Raw genomic sequence first — 20,362 nt, forward strand, 5'->3', positions numbered from 1 at the left:
AAGACATAAAGACACTGGGCCCCGCAGTGTATGATACGGATACCATATTACATTATTTGAAAAACACGAATTCATTGCAATTTAGACTTTTAGCAAGTGCTTTCAAGCAGTGTGAGAGAGTACAAGATCCCTTCAACTCTGAGTCTCCGAGGTTGGCAGACTCACCAACTGGAGTGGAGAGGGGGGACCAACTACTTCTCGTCATGCAGCACACAGCTTGTATACTATGTACAGTGTACATTTGGTGGAATATCATGTGAAGCATGATTTTCCATCTTGTATTTAAGTCCTAGCTTTTGTGATAGTGTTGCACTTCAGGAATGAAACGAAGTATCACTCTCTTTTAAATGAGGTTCACGCGGTTGGTTTAAAACGCAGCCTCGCTCGCGCCGATTGCTGGCCGTTAAGTAAATATGCAGTCGATCCACACATATTATTACCACCACCACCACCAATAATAATAATAATAATAATAATAATAATAATAATAATAATAATAATAATAATAATAATAATAATGGAACAGGTAAATTAAATTACTTAAATTTACAGTGATCCATTTATCACCATCGCTTTATTTAACTAGACCACTTATGGTAATACTTTAACAGGGAAGTCGCTATCAGTCTTCTTGTTACTTTGACAAACGCTGAGTGTTACATGTTCACAACTACAGTACTCGGATCGGTCGCGATCGGTGCGGAACCTTTCAGCAGGGGTGCGCGCAGAGTCGGGAGCCGTGAGTGCGGACCACGAGCCGCAGTGCTGTCTGGGAGCTGTCAGCTGGACTTGGGCTTTGTGTGTCATAGTCATAGATCTGCAGTCGGGGCAGAGAGGAAATCAGGGATGAGCTGCCCGGGCGTCCTGTGGCATGTTTACGACATTCTGCTGACCCGGAATGATGTAGGATACCCACACGTTTTACTGGATTACGTAGTTTCTTTTCTGCTCTAGTACCAGCGTTTTTCCGAGTGACAAGGGCCCTATATTTCTTGAATTGCTGTTATTCAGTGTTAAGTCCCTGCCCTAGCGTAGACAACCTTGTTTTTCTTTCATATATTTATTGGGTGGTTCATAACCTACAGACGGTAAGCACACTTTATATCGGCATACATATTTAAATGACGTTTTTTTGTACATCTTTTTAACTGAAACTGATTGTATGAGAGCACGACTTTTTTTTTAGACAAGATTGCTTCTTGGTGAAGATGCTGTGACATGACAGTTACAGATCTATTATGATGAAAAGATCCCTAAAATAAAGGCGACATCCATTTTTCTTGCGATCTGTAACTAAAATGTGTTAGTATATAAATCCAGCTGTTTCCGTTTTTAACACAAACACGTTTTCCTTTTAGCTATGGATGCCTTAATACAGAAAAGAGCATTCTTATTCATCTATAATAATCATATATTGACCATTTTGTGTCGCAGGCCGAATCGAAATACGAGTACCGTGCTTCTAGTTTATTGTCATCGACATCTGGTGATACAAATGCAGGAGTAAAAGCAAAGACTTCCTTCAAGTGCCGGAATCATTGAGTGGCTCTGTTACAGTGCTTTAGAATATTATGCTCAAAGCTTTGGTCCAGGAAAGAAGAATAGTAGGAATTCTTTATTTTCTTCGACAAATATATATATATAGTTATGCATTTGAGCATATATTTCATTTTAAAATATTTTTTTTTCTTGCGAAGTAGGATGCCCTTTGAATATGTATCACTGTTTGAACTGCAGTACTTTTACCACTACTGGTATTTCCACAGCTCTGTATGATACGCTTTTTCATGTGCTGTCATCCTCAATTCCTTTAAGGGAACATTGTTACCTGGACAGCTACATGCTAACGACTTCTTTGGCTTATGTACCAATGGGCACATCAGTCATTCTGAAAACTGAAACATGATTCATTGAACTCTGCAGTCTTTTGTCATTTATTGAAAATCGGCCCAAGACTTGTGTGTTGTACACCACAAATGCTGACGATAGGATTTGGAGAAATGCACCAATCCAAGTGCATAGGAAGTGATACTAATTTCAGTTCTCGGTGCTTTGGAGGAAAGTACTGATGTTTTGTTTTCAACGGTAGGAACTGTAATGATATACGTTCAAACATCCCTGAGTTAATGATGTTAAGTTAACACGTTCTTGTACAGGTGAATAGTCCCTTTGAACTTTAGGAATGTTCAAGACAGAAGTTAAGGAGCCCACAGTTATATGATGTATTGCCCCAAACAATAAGTAGCACATGAGAATGGAGACAAATAGGATTCACGTGCACATACATGAAGCAAATGTAGATTGTGACTTGAATAGTGAAATTGTATTGGTTCTTGATATTTTTCAAGCTTGAAAATATATTTTCTATGTTTTTGCCAGCCTTGTTGCAAACTGTTGGCATCCTTGCATATAAGTATGATTTAATCTTTTAGCTGACATCTACCATTTCTCTAGCATGAGCATGGCAGAACTCAAAGTGTCACACACTTAAACATGTTTGCAGATTCTACAAGAGTGCTGATTTAATCTTATCAATGTTTTCAGACATTTATGAATTTCATAAAAGGGACTTCAGTGTTAATTACATATTCATTCAGTGCTGAAGTGCAGCATTCTGCTTCACTATTTGATATAAAGAACTGATAAAATACTTTATTATTAATCATATTACAGTCCTATTTTCAGAAAACACTCTGTGAAACATTAGCTAAATGTTCATTGGGACCCTTAAAATATTACACATGGTATTTATCACTTTTTATATCCATGCAAAAATGGCTAAAACATTTTTCAGGTATATTTAAGCAAGGTTATTGAATTTCATTTTATATTCAATAATCTCTTTAGACTTTAAGCAGAATTGTGGCAATACACTGTAAATGAAGCACCCTCCACATGTGTTCAAGTCTTGAAAGACACAGAAACAAAAACATATATTAGATTTATGGATTGGATGTGTTCTGCTGGAGAAATTCAAAAAGTGTCATGCTGTAATCCTAATAGATTTGTAAAGCGCATTCTTTACAATGGATTATCAGTGGAAAAGTCACAAATAACTGAATTCCAGAAAACACAAAGGTCAGTATTTATTCGTGCCCTAGGAGTTTTTTGTAGAAGACATTTTGTAAGTCCTCCCCTGGCAGCGATTACACTGCGACATGTAGTTCATGACTCCCCATATCTTATCAAGGGCTGCAGGATTTGTAGATGTACAACAACCTCAAAACATATTAGACACCCTGTCATATTTCACAGGGGGCATGAGGTCTGTCTCAACATGAGCTTCATCATTTGTATGCCAAACATAAAGCTTATGAGCATGTTTAAATAGATTAGTTTTGTGATGTGTGGATTTGCTTTACAATTTTTGGAGATCTTTATGTTCAGCCATAAAAGTGTTCATTTTGACCATTCATGTTTTGAATAAATATATTTACAGGAATACTTAGAGGTGTGAATACATTTGACCCCTATTTTTATTTTGGAATTCAGTTAATTATGATTGCTTTGCATATTTCTATTACATTTCGTAATTTTCATTTTAAACAAGACACATTATCCTTTCCGTAACTCATTCTGCATTGTAATGTTATTGTTTTTGTTTCATTGGATGTATATAATAATTCTGCAGGGTACTGTGCATGCTTCCTTTTTTGTTTCTAAAACGTTAATGACTCAAAAATGGCAGTTAAAACCCATGTGCATATTTTGATGGGGTTTCCATTTAATTTGTGTCTATTTTTAGGTGATGATTTTACATGAGCCAGGGGCTGGTCAGTAGCAGTATTCTACAGGAGGATGAATGCAGAGGAATCGGAGTTGCTAAGTGACTCCAAGTACAGGAACTATGTAGCCGCCGTGGACAAAGCCCTTAAAAGCTTTGAGTATTCAAGCGAATGGGCAGATCTGATATCTGCGCTGGGGAAGCTTAATAAGGTAATCACACCATTTGTCCACTAAAATCCCTTTAATACAGTCAGTAGAGTGGAGCTGGTTTGGCGGGTGTTTTCTTGTTCTGTGCTACAGATTAACCCCTTCAGATTATAATATCTTTGAAAACGAGTAAGCTGCTTAAATGTGGATGAGTGAGAAGTGGGGTTTTTGTTGATTGTGTAAGGACTGCCTCCATTTTACAGGCATTATGTTGGGGTGCCTTAATAATTAAATGACAATTTTTGTGGCGTGGCTTAACACTCATTCACAGTTCTAAATTGAGGTTCCAACAATAGGTCCCATCTCGCTTTTAACATAAAACTTGTTGAATAAGAGTTTTATTGTTGAGCATACACCCTATGCCAACAAACCAATTTTGCTTTCTTATTCTTATTCCCTTTAGGAGCTTTTGGTTCAGGAAGCTTAGACCACTACCATGAGAGGCAGCCTGTCACTAAGAAAAGGCTGTTGTCCTATAATTAGACCACATAAATGAATACTTTTTGTAAATTATAAAATTATTGAGGAACTATGCTGATGTTCTTTCCCCTTAAGGAAACACTAGGACTTAAACTGCAGTATGTTTGGCACTAATTTGTATTTACTTTCTCCAGTGTATGTTGCACTTTGACATTGCTTTCCCCATTGCTTTGACATTGAATAATTTGATATGAAAAGTGAAGTGAGTTATGAGGGAATACTTTATACAAAGCACACTATTGATTATTAGTGAATGTATTCATATTATGTAATATTATGTAATTTACAATTACATAATATTGTGTAATTTAGCTGTTTTCTGAAAGAATCAGCAAAGACTTAATTATTTTTGCTGAATAATCTTGTAGATCCTTGTAGCAGCACAAGATGTTTAATTTTCTTTTCTTTGTCAGGTTTTGCAGAACAATGCTAAGTACCAGGTTGTGCCCAAAAAACTAACAATTGGGAAACGCCTTGCACAATGCCTTCACCCAGCACTGCCCAGTGGAGTCCATCGCAAAGCCCTGGAGACCTACGAAATTATCTTCAAGATTATTGGGCCGAAAAGGCTGGCCAAAGACCTCTTCTTATATAGGTGCGTGCCCCTATACACAGTGGATATAAAAAGTCTACGCACCGTTATTCAAATTGCAGGTTTTTGTGAAGTAAAGCCAGAAATCAAGATAAATCATGTCAGACATTTTTCCATCTTTAATGTGACCTTGCAACCAGCACAATTAAAGAGATAAACAAATAGATAATTATTAGGAAAAATAATTGAAATTAAAAATATCCACTGTATGTAGTGAAATAAGACGATATTGCAACTCACAGTGAAGCATTCATTACTGAAGAAGAATATTTATGATATCAAGTGACTAGCAATATGTGATGTTTTGGTTTTTCATACAGTCAAGCAATTTACATTCTTTTTGTCTGTTTCTTTTCTTCACTTATAATGTTGGCATAGGTTTTACAGAACTTTTTCATTGTTTTGGGGGATTTTTGCATGATCGTTCTGTTGATGGTTTAGACTTGATAACTCTGCATAATCAGAATATTCAGCGTTGTTAAGTTTTCCAAGAACAAATAGATTGTTATTGGGATTGATTAAAAGACAATATATTAACATGTTTACTGTTTCAGTTGAAGAAAGGAGAGCACCCATGAAAAAAATACCATTTTATATATATATATTGACTTTTCATTTTGTCAGCTCTGGACTGTTCCCTCTTCTTACCAATGCGGCCATGTCTGTCAAGCCTGCTCTCCTTGGCCTTTATGAGACCTACTATCTGCCACTGGGCAAAACTCTTAAACCAGGACTGCAGGGGCTGCTGACTGGAGTGCTGCCAGGATTGGAGGAAGGGTCAGAGTACTACGACAGGTAAAGACGTATTTTGCACAAGCGAGAACTTTTACATAGGAATATATGTTGTCTTAATATTAATTCAACAGTTTCTATGTTTAAGTGCAACCTTGTGTGCGATATACCAATGTTTTACACTGCCCTTTTAAAAAGATCTCAGGACACCTGTTTCCTATCTCATAGACGTGGTGTTTTTTTGTTCTAGGGTGTTTTATTAGTGGTTATGCTAAGAAAGAATTCTTATCATGTTCTGGCAGGGTGTCCCTAGTGGTTAGTGCATATAACCACAACCTCGTGTTATAGTGGCAGACGGGCACAGAGCTAAAGAAAACTAGCAGTGCACACTTCTATTCAACCTGGCAATCATTACATTAACAGACGTTACCGAGCATGATTTAACAAGGCGGGCTTATCCCTTTTACAGTCTGAAAAAAAGACAACTCAGCTATCAAACAAATCATCCATGTCTAATGTCCACTCAGTGAAAAGCATGTGTACATCATGAAATGATAGATTTAAAAGAGCTCTACAATAGGGACCCATTAGAAATAAACGTTCAGAAATTTAATGGATGGGGTCACAGACACGTCCAAACACACTTCTTTTTCAAGTAAAGTGGCATCTTAAAATTGCCTGCATTTGGCATTCTTCATTGCTGAACTGGTTACAGTATGTTATGCCATACCTAATCTCTATCCTACACTAACCAGAATATTAGCAAAATCAAAACCTTGAGGGGGGAAGCTCTGGCTGATTGACCTTGAATTTTATTTTATTTTTTACCATTACCTTAAAACACTTAATCGATATGTTTGATGATGGTAAAAGATTAGATTTCAACCGGGCTTCAATGAACTTGTGTCTCCGGTGTATTGTATAGACTTCATTACGTTTTGGGCTTCGTCTCTTTTTGGTTTTCCTGTGTGATCTTCTTTGGTGCTGTGTTTCCTTTTGAAAAGAACAATGGGGGAATCTGGTGAGTTTAAATGGCGCGGTGCAGACAGAACTCTCAGCTGGAACACAGGGCAGGCTGCAGTATGCTGTCACGCGGGCTGTGCGCGCGTGTTTGGAATTTTTAACAGAAGTTTTGATGCGTGCCCAGGTTCACGCGGTTCACTCTCTGTCTGCCAGAACGAACACCTTGCTGGAGAAGGTTGCCGCAGCCGTGGAGCAGTCGGCCTTCTACAGCGCGCTATGGGGCAGCATCCTGACCAGCCCCGCGGTCCGGCTGCCAGGCATCACATTCGTGCTTTTACATCTCAACCGCAAGCTGTCCATGGAAGACCAACTTTATATCATCGGCAGCGACATTGAGCTCATGGTAAAGAGGTTGTTTTTTTTTTCCCTGAAAATGTGTGTGTTCGCTTCATGGTCACGGGAGTGATTTAATTTCATGTGAGGGGCCTTTCCCATTCCCAGCTGCTTCGGGATCAGTTCTGTTTTACACCCTTGGCCATTGGTACAGTGGATTTTGAAGAAGGAAATATGGTGAGGGCCAGGGTTCAACGTTTCAGTTTAGAGAGAAGAAAATATTCTGTAGTTGCTAATTAAAGGATATTCGCCTTTCAGCCATTCATTGAAGCCCTGGAATGTATTTGGTTTCTCTCCTCTGTAAAGATTTCAGAGCAGCAAAGTGTTTTTGTAACACTGTGACCACATTGTTACACAGTTTCCTCACTCAATGAGGTTTAACTAGTGCATTGTACAATTTCTGTTAAATATTACATTCCTGTATTTTGAATTATGTTATTTTAACTGTACAGTATATCATAACATTCTTCTTACATTTTTTTATTGCTTCCCGAACATGGTCTTGATTCTAGATACAGAAAATAATATGCCAACATAAACACCTTCTTCAAGCTTAACGTTTCCTATCTCATAATCCATGTGAAGGTGTTTTTTTACCTTCATGTGATACTTTGTGCTTCCCTACATTACATGTCATCTGCCAGGTGTTTGCTCAGTCTAAAATTCAATTTAAGTACTTTTGATTTTTCTTTGCAACGTCTACTGTGTTTCCTTATGTTCCTAATTTGGTATCATATGTAAGCCTAACCTATCAACTATACCAGAATCTAGATCAGTGATCTGATGTCAAGCAGTCATCCTAATACAAATCCCTGCAATACCACACTTATTATTTCACCCCAATATTAGCATTCACTCTCTATACAGTATATACTCTTTGTTTAATAAATGTATCAGTTTTCCTTGACTTTGAAAGCCTTCCACCTGCACTGCAGATAGCTGTCACTAGAAAAGTTTTAGTTAATACTAGTCTGTTCTTGGGACTACCACACAGTAATCAAACTGGCAGTCACAATAGCAGTGTGTTGTCTCTTTGGAAGGGCACCTATGCTTAGCCTTCTTCTGTTATTTACAGGTTGAAGCCGTGAGCACCTCTGTTCAAGATTCAAGTGTGCTTGTACAGAGGAGCACCTTGGACCTCATACTGTTCTGTTTCCCATTCCACATGAGTCAGGTAACAGCTTGCAATTACAGTCATTGAAAGGAGTCTTTTGCTGTATTTTAGTAGAAGATGTTGCAAAGTTGTTTCTTTATTTGTGTACTGTTTCAGCCCATGAGACTGTGGACATATGTTGTTTGTGTGGGTATCGTCTCCGAAGAAATACATCCAGCTTTTAATACCACTGTTTTTGTGTGTTTACTGTACATTCAAATCAAGGTTAAAAAAATAATGCTGAAACATGTATCTCCCCATTCTTTGACAGAAATTGCGCAGCATGACCAGAGACTATATTAAATATCAAAGAACAAATAATTATTTTCTCGTCATTTTAGTTCAGAATTGTACACTAACATTCTTCTTAGTTTTGTATTACTTTGCTTTTTTTGGGGTCCCAGGCGACTCGTCCAGACATGATCCGGATCTTGTCAGCAGCTCTACACGTTGTTCTGCGCAGAGACATGTCCCTGAACCGCAGGCTATATGCATGGCTCCTTGGTAAGTTTTGGTGATACTAACAGGGCTTTATTTCCTGTACTGCAAATCCTTGAGAAAACACACCTCCTGTTTTTTTCTTTATCAATTATTCTGAGAAAAAAAGCCAAACTCTGGACAAGAAACTATGCTACAGAATATCACCCTATACCACTTGAGCAACTTAACTTCAGGTGATTAATGTCACTGTTGTTCAGTATATATGAATACAATGCTGTTCCAAAGAGTGTTTCCAGTAAATGATGGGAATGTAGTATATATAAAATATTATTTATAGTATTGATGATAATACAATATACCATTTACCATAGAATATATCCAAGGCTTGACTTTGAGAAAATTAAATAGTGTCATTTTTTAATTTTTTTTGCATTTGATTTGTAGGCTTTCTAATCATAGTAATCTCACACAACTTTTTCTTAGCAAAATATGTCCTCATAATAAAATAACAACAAGAAATGTCAGAAATGACATTGCATAACAATTGTTGTAAACACCTAACTGTAATTAGTAAATAGATTTGTTTTCAAAATGTTTTCTTTTCCAAATGATATGAAACATTTTTCTTACTAAGCCCGAGTATAACAATACATCAAAAGAGATACATTATCAACAGAGAATCAGAATAAAACTTTTCACATATTTAATACGTATCATTCTTGCTGATTATCTGTTTATAATACTTTTACTTATTACTTAATAAGTAATACTTATTACTGTTGGTTATGTTATTACACTATTTATGACAGTATACTTTGAAATAAGTGCCTTTTTTAAATAAAAATTATTCTTTTTATACTGAGTACTGAAAGAAATTCATACGGTAAGTATTGTCAGTAAACTGATCTTAATTGAGGTACGGGTACAATTTTTTTCTTGTTAAGAAAAAAAACTAATTAAAGAAGTAATAAACTAATTAATCAGTGCAAAATGCTCCCTTCCCACAATTACAAAACTCCAACAAGAAGGAGAATACATGTACTGTATGCAGCCCATATACAACAGAAATTATTTCCTTATATTTGTTTCTTGACCACACCTGATCAGAGACTTAAATATCTGCTTAGGCATTCAAAGATTTTAGGAAGCCAAGAACTGCATTTAAGAGAGAAAAGTTATACTGTTGTCATGCAACATTTTTTTCCTCTTCAAAGCTTAAAAGCAAGTATGCTTCAATGAACTGTTTTATAGTGTTTTTTGTTTGTTTTGTTCTGTTTATGTCGCTGACTGATTTTGGATGGCTGCTTGGTAAGTCCCTGGTGTTTGTGTGATGTGTTAGTGTTTTAAACAAATTATTGGGCAGCTTTCAGTCATCGCTGAACTGTTCCACTTCTTTTTCCTGTGCCCGTGTGTGTCTATGTGTGTTTAGGCTTTGACAACAATGGCATGAAAACAGGCCCTAGGAGCACGAGGCACAGCAATCCCGAAGAGCATGCCACCTACTACTTCAATACCTTCTCCAAGGACATGTTAGTTCAGGTACAGCGTATGGGGATAGAAATAGGTCAACACAAATTTCAACCTCCTTGTCCAAACTAAAACAAATCTGAATATCAGTCTGTATTCCCTTTGAAGGTCTAGTGATTTTGTGCATGGTTTACCTCATGAAACAAGTTCCTCCCTAATGATTTCTGTAATACTCTCAGCATGTTCATGGGCTCCAACTGGGACGTTGCTTTTGATACTTCTGGTACACGGGGACCATAAGTGCATAAATGCCATGTTTTTTTTTACCTATCTACCATCTGTTTAAACCACTTGTGTATTGGCGTGCTCCCCTCCATGTGAGATCATGTGAGAATGGAGGGTACTGAATGTTTAATTGTGTCTGTTATGTGGAAAATCCGGTTCCAAATATAGGAAGGATGAGCATTTTTCAAAAGTATAAACTTTGAGGTATTTTTTCTTTGGAAGAGGAACTAACATAAGAACATAAGAATGGTAACAAACATGAGGAGGCAATTCTTGCCATCCAAGTCATGTGCTACTACTAGCTAACTGAAACCAGGATCGCAGCAAGCTGTTTCTTCAAAGAAACCAGGGCATTGACTGACAAATGAGTGGGTAGCTGGGTGAGCAGCCTCCTGTACTTAGTTTCAAATGCACTTTTACCCTCTGGTTCATGCAAAATGAACTGGACTCTTAATTAAATTAGGACTGATTTTATTGCATTTGTGAGTGTATTACTTCTAAGCACTAGCATCAACAAGACCCATATTTATTGTTGAAGAACCTTCTACTCAGTAGCATGACTCAGGGCCCTTGGCACATGAAACACTCCATTTAACAAAGGTGGGGCGTCCAAATGAGTTTTGGCTTTTTGTGTATTTTGATCAAATAAACGGTATCTTCCAAAAAAGAGAATACAAACCGAAGAGAGGGTGGCCACCCCTGCTTCTCAAATTCCTGCTACTACCCTTATTAATGTTCCTGTACTGTGGTTGTGACATTCCTTTATATACAAAACAAAAACGAAAAGTAAAAAAAAAACACTTTGTTAAATATGACCTTCTTATATTTGTACCTTTTCACAATGAATTGAAGACCCAGCTAGTACATCGCCTGTCAAGAGCTAAGTCCTGCTGAAGTAATATTCTCAAGCACACAGTGCTCTTACTGGCTCACAATCAGAGTGCTGTATTCCTTCTGTCTATGCACTATACCATTGTCAGTGTGTTTTTTTAAAAACTAGTGCCACTTGACTCCTGTTATGTGTGTATGTTTGTTATGTAGTAGGAAATGTGTTCTTTTTTAATGATAGGCAATGGTGGGGATCCTACAAGGAAAAGCAATTGGGGGTGAAGAGGAGAGCGTACTTATGCACGACCTAAAACCTTTCCGAATCTTGATAAGTCTTCTGGATAAACCTGAACTAGGTAGTGTAATCACAGACTAAAATCAGCATCACTTTGATTTCACTGTGGTTTTCTTTTGTGTGTGTATTTGCTTTCTTAAATTGTCACTGAGAACTGTTTCATCTTAGCAGCAGCAAAGGCAATGTGCCATTGATTCATGTACTCTTCACCTGAGAATAGAAGGATCCTGGCATGTTTAAACACAAAGAAAAATCTCAGTGAGAGCAGGGCTTGTAACTAGTTGTAACACATCATCTAAATGGATCTTGAAGTATCCTATCTGTGAGACACCCATTATCAGAATGCTGCTTATTCCTGGTAAGGTTTGAGACAATCCAGGGCCCTCCCAGATGTAAAGGTCACAAAGCAGGACTGCATCCCAGACAGGACACCAAGACACCCTAGACAGTACCCTTGTATCATAGAGCACATACTGTACAAGCACATCCTGTGGAAGTTAGGAGGTTGCTGAAGCACTTGATGCAAATGCAAGTGGACATGGGGAGAATTTGCCAACTCCACACAGAAGGCACCCCAGTCTGAAATCGAACCCAGGATCTGGGAGCTGCAAGACAACAGCACGAATCACCACACCTCTGTGCCACTTTGAGATGGCATGATACTTCTCTGGCAGTAAAACATCTGAATCTTCCTGGACTGAGTGTCCTTTTTTTACAGTATGTCTCTATACTCTGCTGCATGAACAGATTGTGAAAAGAGATCATTGACTTCTTTTCAGAAAAATGTGGTTGTAGACGTAATACATTATATTTTGTTGACTAAAGATTTGTATAAAGATTTTCCAGTTTACATTACAGATGACAAAACAAAATGTAAACCACCCATTTCATGTGTATTTATAATCTAGGGCCTGCAATTTTGGAAGATGTTCTAATTGAAGTGTTCAGGACACTGCATTCACAATGCAAAGCTGAGCTTGACCTGCAAACACAGCTGCCATTTAGTAAGGACCACTCACAGTTAAGCAGGTAGGTAGCCTGTGGAATTTTTTTACGGCCAGTAACAATATTCTATAGTGTCCTTTCAATTGTACCTTTGAAAAGGCAATTAATCAATTTCTGTGGCATAATACACAGTGTTTTTTCTAAGATAGCTTTTTCTTTCTTTTACTTTTTATTACTGGTTGTATCTTTTAGCTTAATGTGTATGAAAGACACCTTATTAAATTATGTTTATATTGGTTCTTCATTTTTTCCCCACATAGAGTGTTTTCACTATTGTTTTGTAGAATGCACAGAAATCAACTCTTCTGTATATGTACACATTTGTTATTTATTGAATACATATTTGTCCTTGGCAGTGGTTTAACGATAGTATTAGCTTTGCAATTGATTTAGATTGTCATTCATTAACTGAAAATGTCTTTTTACCATTTAGCAAACTGAGGGAGAATAAGAAAACAGCAGAACTAATAAAAACTGCAAACCTCCTCTTCAACTCCTTTGAGCCATATTACATGTGGGACTACATAGCCCGCTGGTTTGAGGAGTGCTGCAGGTATGTCAGTTCAGTGGAACTGAAGTTTCCCCCAATTAAAATAAAAAATGACATATGTGCAAGACATGGCTTTGTCATACTGTACATTTTTATTGACATTGTTCTGATATGACTAAACATGTACTGTATGCAAAATACTACCCAGAAACAACAGCTGAAATTCTTTACTATTGCCTCATATGCATCTTTGGATCTGTAATACAAATTTCATGAATACACATTGAAAATGACCATTTTCCCTTTACTGATCTAATATATACGTTTTTCACTGTATGTGTCCCTCAAATATTTTCAAGAAGGCAAGTTGCGTAGCCTTCACAGTTGTGGTTTACATCTTAAAGGAGGTGGTTTATCTTTTCTTTTCAACTGTTGTGCTGTCTCTAGTTTTAATTTACTAATATTACTGCTTAGAGGGGAAGAGCACTAAGAGGGAAAGGTGACTGATATCTGTAGAATTGACAGGCCCTTCCTAGGGCAGGTGATGACCTGGTTTTGGTTGTCCATGTGGGCACAAATTACTTGGGATTGAACAGCACAATTTACATCAGGAACATACTTAAACAGCTTGGCAGGAAACTGAAGAACAGGACTAAATTTTCATTTTCCTAGGAGTCCTACCAGCTTTCTGGGTCACTGGAAAGCTTTCCATGGCAAAAAAGTCAACCCAGCAGATTTCTTAAGAATAAACAGAGAAACCCAAACTAGAACCTGCATGGAATTGCATGTAAAACAGAGAACACACTTTCTACCCAGAGGGTTGTGGATCATGTATGGAACAAGCCCCCCAGCCATGTTGTTGAAGTTGATACCCTGGTCTCTTTTAAGAAGAGGGTTTGTGAAATCCTCTGATTAATTAAGTACCAAATACCAAAAATACAGTACTAGAAGGGGCCACATGGCCTTCTCTCATTTTTAACTTTGTTATGTTCTGACATATATTTTAGCTACATTTGATTTTGTCTTTTTAAGCCGTGTCTGGTTTCAGTATTTACTGCCTCTTCCGTTGGCTCTGTCCCCTGTCTTGATTGCAGTGAACAGTAAAGCTAACAGTTAACGTATCTCTGCAGGAGGACTCTCAATGCAAGACTGAAGGCTGGACATCAAGGGGGCTTCGAGCCATCAGACCTCTCAGTGGTGGAGTTCTGTCAGCTGGTGGACTTCCTGTTGGATATAGTGTCATTGGTAAGATGTGCTCATAGCAAGTAGGAGTAAAAACACTTTTTCCAAAGATTATCATTTTTGTTGCCTATAAGAGCAATTTGTATCTGCACAAAAAATTTTAAACAACATGGGAACCTTATAAAACCAACCATAAAGAAAATCTCGCAAAAAGTGAAATATCTATTTTAAATGTAGAAATGCATCCTTGTTCTCCGTCTTAACTCACATATTCCACGACAGTCATAATTTAAAAATGTTGATCTGGATTATTTCTTTTGCTGATTGCAGCTATTCAGTCAATTATTAAAACATTAATTTCATGGAGAATGTGCCAACGCAAACAGATACAGCTGAATGAGAAGAATTGATTGTGCAAGAGTTAACATCCGTTAGTCATCTGCACAATCAGCAGATTGTTAAACAAGCACAAAGGGTTTTGATAGATCACATATTCCTTTTATTAGCTCCAATTTTATTTTGCCTTTGAAAATGTTAAATTGTGGAAATATAGTAAGACACCTAAACAAATGAGAATTAGTATACTTTCCCATGTGGAAATATGGTAAGAGTAAACAAAATAAGAAAATGAGGTTCATAAGAGTCAGACAAAAATATTGCATACTGTACTTTTCTTTATCATACAGTAGATGCCCTGCATATAATAATAGTCTATATTTTGTTTGTGTTTTTTGTTTAGATTTTTGTTTTTCAATAAAAATAGATTTCCTCTTTTAATGTGTGTAAATATACAGTTTAAAATATATTTTCTGCTGTGAATTCGAAGAGTATAGTGTTTAAATAGTGGAATTTAAAATGCTCTGAAAAGCTATTGTAAGTGAACACTTCTTACAGCTGTCTGACAGTACCGTGTCACATCTGTCTCAGACATGCAAGGGAATTGAAGAATAAGACAGCTGAATTCTGCTTTTCACAAAATACACAATAGATGTCTCTGTCCTCAAGAATGCCTCTTTGTATTTTACAACTGTGCTTTAAAATGCTGGAAACTGGAGGTTGTGAATGAATGTTTTCATTGCTGTTTTTTAGCTTGAAGAAGATACAATATTTTTTTTACTTAGGTCTGTCAAGTGAGAAAGAAAGGCATTTTGCTATAGTAATGTGCCCTTGAGTGAATGTTTTTCCCATTGTGTCCTCTCTCGTACCTGCTGATATTTACTGGAATCATTATTATGTTTCTTTTTCCTCTGCTTTTGTCTTCTCTGTTCAAATCTTTGCTTTCTTGTTTTTAAAGCCTACTAGAAGTATGAGAGTGATCTGTCAGGTACAGTATGTCTGCACTTTCCTTCTTTTTCACATCTGTCTTTTTGCTTCCTTGATGGTGATTCCTGAGAATTAATATCCCTGTGTATTACATTTTGGGGCCAAAATGAATGTGGATTTACCCAGGAGAGAACTGTCAACAAGGCCATGTTATAGTACTTAAATGTTATTTAAATGTTGTATATACTGAACATCAAAAGACATGAGTCGGTTACTATTTATACAATGTAAAAAAAACTGTATTTAAAATTTGCTTATACAGCATGACCCTTATGAATGTCAGCAGGTGTGGTAAAGATAAGCAGAACTATGTGCCAATTGTTGTTCACAATACCTAATTTGATTAAACGCTCTGAAAGGGATGTTTCTGAGTTGTGTGATGTGGTGTCTAGCTGCCACAATATTAGACCTGGAGTAATTGATGGCAGCCTGGCTGCACTGCTCTACATTGATTAGTTTCTGGGACCTCGCTTACCTGCATGCTCAGCCTGACAACTTTCTCAGCTCAGCAACTTTCTTGCATGATGAAATGTGACAATTAAGCGGTGGGCACCCTCTTCGTCAAACTTTCCCTACTGCTATGGACATCTGTGGGGTGAGCTGGGATAGCATGTAGCATCTAGGGCTCCTAGACCAGTAAACAGGCACATGGCTCTCCAGGCTCTACGAGAGGAATAAGACAGAAACTCACCAGAGAACATCTGCAATCTAATGCAAAGCATATGTCACAGATGTCCCAGGCAGCGTACATTGCTGTCATAGGTGTCCACACACCTTCTGTAGAGCAACCCTAACAAATCCTAATCAACATAATGAATTCTCTCATGTCATGTATGGTCAGTAAAGTGTCAGCTCACCTGCTCCAAAAAGAATTTGTAATTTTCCTGGTAATAACTTAGTAAATTTGTTGCATTTCTAAGTAGTGGGTTTCTTTTGATGCTCCATATATGTTATTAGGAGATGTTTTTATTTTCATTTTCTAGTAATTATTTTTGAGACATTTGTAGACGGGAAATTTGGGCAAGAGTTTTTGTGTGTTTTTGGTCTTTTTCTAGTAGATCCAGTGGGTATTTTTGTGTTTTATCATTCTAGTGTTTCATCCGTATGATTTCAGACTGTATTTCCTGCTGAGGGTCAGAGCTGGAAAAACAGTACAACACTTTCCTCTTAAATGTCATCCTAATTAAAAAATTAATGATAATAACGTGCCCATGTTGCACATTATTATCATTAATTATTACATATTTAGGATAATCAGTAAACAAAAAAATGATGTTCTCACAGAACCACAGAAATGACCAAATGGTGAGATTTTGTTTTTTAATTCAAATACTTTCAACCTAAAAGAAAGTATCAGTACAACATCTTGCACGGGCAAGTGCCATTCAGGGAGAATGTTGCCACTTGTTTTTTAGGTGTACAGAAACAGAAAAAGCTACACAGTGTATAATATCTGCTCCCCAAAAGTATCATTTTATACCGAATCCGCAATAATCGCATCGCTATAGGATCACAGATTAGCATTCCATCGGAAAGAGATCCGGTGCCTGAGTGTCCTGTGATCCCCAGGAAACGTACATTGAGATCCAGACGGAGCACCTGCCTCAGCTGCTGCTGCGGATGGTGTCTGCCCTGACGAGCCACCTCCAGGCCCTGGGGCTGTCCGAGCTGACGGACGGCCTGCGGCTCTGCTCCAAGATCCTCAGCAAGGTGCAGCCGCCCTTGGTGTCCCCCGGAGCCGAGGGCAGTTTGCCGCTCCCGGCGGGGCAAACCTGTTCTGCGAGGGAGGTGGAAGAAAAGAAAGTAAGCTGATGTTACTGCTTTCGGAATCTGGTTTCTTCCTGTGAACGTCCGTCTTTGTTGTCTTGTAGTGCATCAGGAAAAGTATCCTACAATAAGAAACTTGTAAGGTTCCACTGTGTATGTAAATAACACATTGGAAGGTGTTTCCACCCTTTTTAGCTTCTTTCCATGGTAAAAATAAGTACTGTAGGTCCATCTTATGATGTACAGCTTTTTTATATTTTTGTGTGAATAACACACATTGCTATTAAATCCCCCGCTGTTTGTTTTTGTATAGTTCTAAGCTTTCTAAGATACTGTATATTGGAGTTGAGAAAACATCAACATTTTATCTGATATTCCTGCATCATTAATTGTGGATGATTATCTATGTAGAAGTCTTTTAATCTAGGTAAAAAGATGTCTCTTAGGTTGAAGGGAGAAAGGTTTTGAAGTACTGTAGTTCAAGAAGGTAGCTGCGTCAGCATGCGTAGGCTGCAAAGGAACAAGTAAAGGTTTATATTCCATGCTGAAAAGAGGAAGAAAGGAAACACAACGTTTCACCAGTGGAGCCGCCTTCGGGTGTGATAAACTTTTTTTAAGGTTGGAATAAACCTTTACTTGTTCCTTTGCAACGCTTTGAAGTGACGTACATACCGACATCATGTAAAATCAGTAGAAAAACCTAGAATGGACACTGGTGATATTGTAACTCTTTGAAAAGGTACTCAAGTGCTGCTTTCTGGACAGCGAAATTCAGAATTGATCTCTAAGTGGCAGTTTTAAAATGCAAGCAGGCCGAGCTGCTTCAGCACAAATTTGAAATTTCCAGAGTTTGGTGATCCATAAAAATGGGGCAGAAGTCCCAGGATACAGACACATGACTGTATGGAGCAGCTGAGCCCTTTCATTTGTACCTCCGTTCCTGAAGGGAACACGAGACGACACAGTGCACAGCAGCAGTCGGGGCCGGGGTCATGTGGCTGCATCCTACAGAGGGTATAACATGTTTATCCTGTCCATTGGTGTGTAACCATACCCTGAGGACTATGGGACTGTTATGAGCCATCTGAGCCTGGTTGGAAATGACAAAAGATTGGGCTTATGGGACTGTGAGACAAGCATGGAACTGTATGGATCCATTAAATATCATCAGTGTGCGTTCCCCATGTATCCCAGAGGCTTTTGTTACTTTTCTTTGTGCTGACATGAGCAACATCTTTAAAGTTTACATTTAGTGATTTTTTTGTTATCAAATAAGCAACAAAATCAGGTTGCAGTGCATGGAATATTGACTTTGGAAAGTGGATGTTTTATAACACAGAAAATGATCAATTCTGTCTTGTCATTAGAAGTTAGAATGCATGTGTGAAAATCAAACTTTTGAAAGTACTGTCTAGGTAAAATTATGTGTTATATGTGCGTGTAATTATGAAGATGCTACAATGAAACTTTCTGAGCAATGGATCACAGTTGGAAGTCACTGTAAAACAGCAGGTTTGGATTCAGCTAAGAATAGAAAAGCCACTGTATCTACCCCAGTAATTACGTAAATGTTCTGAGCATGCAATGTGAGTGGGTTTGGTGAGTAGTCACGTTACTTCTTTTTCACATTGTCTGTATTTAGCCATGAGGAACTGTACTGTTTTACTACACTGTTTGCTAGGCAGCTTAGCAAGCCTACAGTTTAAAGTAATCCAGTTTAAAAGAACAATAAGTAGAATGTGTCTGTAGAATAACCCTGCATAAAAACACTGCTTTATATGCTTAAGTAGAAGATAAAATGAATTTCCACCAATATAGATGAGAAATATATTTATGTAGTCTAGAATAAGGTTAGCACCTTGTTTAGGACCATGTTTATACTTAAAGCAAATGTTCAGGTGAGGTGTCGTGCTACAGCTAGGTCTACCGGTAGAGATACTGAGGGTTACTGTAAATATCTGGTAGGTTGTTTGATGCGGTTATAACCAGGGTTAAGGGCAAGGGACACAAAACAGCAAACTGAAACGTACAGGGTGTATTTCGTGATAACTGTCTCAAAGCACTGTACAGTGCAAGGCAGGAAGGAAGAAAGTTCAAGGTTAGGGACCCTGTCTGGGTTTGGGAAGGGTTGCTTTATGGATAGGGTGTAGATAAGGATGAGGGTAGTTTTTTTGTGTTAGCAGCAGTTAGGAGCTTTTGAGCAGTAGTCACACTTGGTTGAGTCTAAACAAATGCATTTTTATATAGTGCTTTTTATGCCAGGATGTTCCCAAGCACTGCACAAAATCATATACACAGCACATTGGTGCATACCGAAAATCAATATTGATATAAAGTGCTTTCAAATAAAAGGTTTTAGGCTAAGTCTTAAAAGAACCAACACTTTCAGACAACCTAATGTCTAACTGAATGTAATCTGATAAATAGGGAAGATCACAGTATAAGACTCTAGCTTCATCTATGTCCAGTCAGTATTGTTTTGGTACAGCCAGAGAGTCAGAATTTGCAGATCTCAGAAAGCATGGTAGAATGTAAGAAAATGTAGCTGCTGTTTATATATATATCAAAACACTGGTGGGATCACAAACAACTTTTTTATTTTTAATACAGGCAATTTAAAAATGATTTGATGATTCACAGGTAACAAGTGTTATATTCCAGAACTGGTGCATATGCATAGTGTCAGAAAGCTATTCTACATTTGTATTTTGTTTATGCCTTCAGTTTATAATAAAATACCAACAAATAAGGATTTTGCAAAATAACCTCTTGTTGGAACTCATGAATGCTTGCAATTCTTAGATACAGGTTTATTCTGAGATACAGTAAAATACAGGTTTTAACAACAGTATATACAGTAAGCTAAATACTGTACTAAAGAGAGCACAGTGTGCTGTATACATTCCACATTTTAGGAAAATAGGATTAAACGTGGTATTTATGGTATATGTGTTATGGTATAGGGAATATACGTATTAGGAACTAGAGCTAGATCTGTGTTTACAGATGGAGACAGGATGTGGGTCACATTCA

The 20,362-nt window shown here is 37.5% G+C and overlaps 1 protein-coding gene across 3 annotated transcripts in view; it reads left to right on the top strand.

The window, feature by feature from the left end:
* Positions 1–766: 766 nt before the first annotated feature.
* Positions 767–20,362, top strand: part of dop1a (DOP1 leucine zipper like protein A) — a 36,464-nt gene continuing 16,868 nt past the window's right edge. Inside the window, exons 1-14 of one of the 3 annotated variants that reach the window (XM_015356043.2) lie at positions 767–1,088; positions 3,746–3,936; positions 4,827–5,008; positions 5,630–5,800; positions 6,914–7,103; positions 8,169–8,267; positions 8,651–8,750; positions 10,117–10,226; positions 11,509–11,623; positions 12,471–12,591; positions 13,001–13,120; positions 14,188–14,302; positions 15,534–15,563; positions 17,132–17,365. In XM_015356043.2, the coding sequence (XP_015211529.2) occupies positions 3,799–3,936; positions 4,827–5,008; positions 5,630–5,800; positions 6,914–7,103; positions 8,169–8,267; positions 8,651–8,750; positions 10,117–10,226; positions 11,509–11,623; positions 12,471–12,591; positions 13,001–13,120; positions 14,188–14,302; positions 15,534–15,563; positions 17,132–17,365 (1,725 nt within the window). In that variant the 5' untranslated portion in view covers positions 767–1,088; positions 3,746–3,798. The remainder of the gene's footprint in view (positions 1,089–3,745; positions 3,937–4,826; positions 5,009–5,629; positions 5,801–6,913; positions 7,104–8,168; positions 8,268–8,650; positions 8,751–10,116; positions 10,227–11,508; positions 11,624–12,470; positions 12,592–13,000; positions 13,121–14,187; positions 14,303–15,533; positions 15,564–17,131; positions 17,366–20,362) is intronic. The other 2 variants (XM_015356047.2, XM_015356057.2) reach the window with 2 other exon arrangements.

Source organism: Lepisosteus oculatus, chromosome 2, assembly GCF_040954835.1.
Source record: "Lepisosteus oculatus isolate fLepOcu1 chromosome 2, fLepOcu1.hap2, whole genome shotgun sequence".
Taxonomy (NCBI): Eukaryota; Metazoa; Chordata; class Actinopteri; order Semionotiformes; family Lepisosteidae; genus Lepisosteus; species Lepisosteus oculatus.